Source organism: Rhagoletis zephyria, unplaced genomic scaffold, assembly GCF_001687245.7.
Source record: "Rhagoletis zephyria isolate East Lansing unplaced genomic scaffold, Rhagoletis_zephyria_1.1 Rzeph_scaffold_71520, whole genome shotgun sequence".
Classification (NCBI taxonomy): domain Eukaryota; kingdom Metazoa; phylum Arthropoda; class Insecta; order Diptera; family Tephritidae; genus Rhagoletis; species Rhagoletis zephyria.
The window spans coordinates 1-1291 of NW_016228570.1; the positions used below are offsets into that span (position 1 = coordinate 1).

The following is a 1291-nucleotide window of genomic DNA, read 5'->3' on the forward strand; positions in this document are numbered from 1 at the left end:
CATCAGCGCTGGAAAGTAGAAGGAGCCGATGGAGCTGTAGCTGTTGTTTCAAATATAAAAAGAGAAGTTAGAATAAAGAAAGTTTTAAACTTAAAAGTACTCACAGAACATAGCCAATATCATCGCTCAGATTACACTGCGGATACTCGCTGCTCTGCTCCGCCTTCTTCCACCCGACGAGAGGCGGAAGTGAGACCAGGGCGGAGAAGATCCACACAAAGGCAATCATGAAGGCGGCCCGGGAGGGCGTCCGCTTCTTCAGGTACTTCACCGCCTGGGTGATGCTCCAGTACCGGTCGAGGCTGATGAGGAAGAGGCTGTTGATGCTCGCCGTGCAGAGGAGGACGTCGAGGGCGGCGTGGACGTCGCACCAAATCTGGCCGAACATCCAGTAGCCCATCAGCTCGCGGGCGAGGGAGAAGGGCATGATGACGAGGCCAATTAGCAGGTCGGAGACGGCCAGCGAGGCGATGAACCAATTTTGGACCGGCTTCAGGGACTTCTCCGTGGCAATGGCGATGCAGACGAGCAGGTTACCAACTACCACCAAGATCATAATGCAGGTGAGGAAGAAGGCGAGGAGGACGATGGCAAGTTGGGTGTACCCGCTCGGAAAGGGCTTGCCCAGCCAGACGTCCCACCAGGTGAGGAGGGCTTCCTGTTGATTAACACCTCCTGAACTTCCATTAAGAAAAGGTGTGTAGTTTCCACCGGTGTTGCTGAAGTAGCTGAAGCTGTCGGAGGTGATAGAGGTACCTCTACCTCCGGTAAAGTTCTCTCCAGAAGATGAACTCCAGTCGTTCCAGTCGCTGCCGAGATGGCTTTGCAGGTCGGCAATCGTCCGAGAGGAGTTTTCATGGAAGTTCTTAAAGGCGGTGACGATGTTGGTGGTGACCAAGGAGGAGGAGGAGGAGGANAGATGGCTTTGCAGGTCGGCAATCGTCCGAGAGGAGTTTTCATGGAAGTTCTTAAAGGCGGTGACGATGTTGGTGGTGACCAAGGAGGAGGAGGAGGAGGAGGAATTATCTGAACTTCCATTCCCTGGCGCCCATAAGTTAATTACACTTGAGTCGCTTCCGCTGGTGGAAGTGGTAGTGGTGTTCCAGCGGTAGGCCGAGGAGGTGACGGCTGATGAAGGTGATAGTGGTGATAGTGGTGGTGATAGAGATGAGGGTGATGAGGGTGATGATGATAGTGATGATAATGGTGGAAAGGAGGAATGAAAGATGTGGCTGTTGTTGTTGTTGTTGTTGTTGTTGTTGTTGTTGGCAGCCGCCGCTGCCGCTGCATT

General features: G+C 53.3%; 1 protein-coding gene across 1 annotated transcript; it reads right to left on the bottom strand.

Moving 5' to 3' along the window:
- Positions 1-9: 9 nt before the first annotated feature.
- On the bottom strand, positions 10-734 carry LOC108357163 (alpha-2C adrenergic receptor-like; the record flags this gene model as incomplete). Its single annotated transcript, XM_017608256.1, has 2 exons — positions 10-40; positions 105-734. Coding segments are annotated over 2 exons (661 nt in total), but the record flags the coding sequence as incomplete, so codon positions are not given.
- Positions 735-1291: the final 557 nt, after the last annotated feature.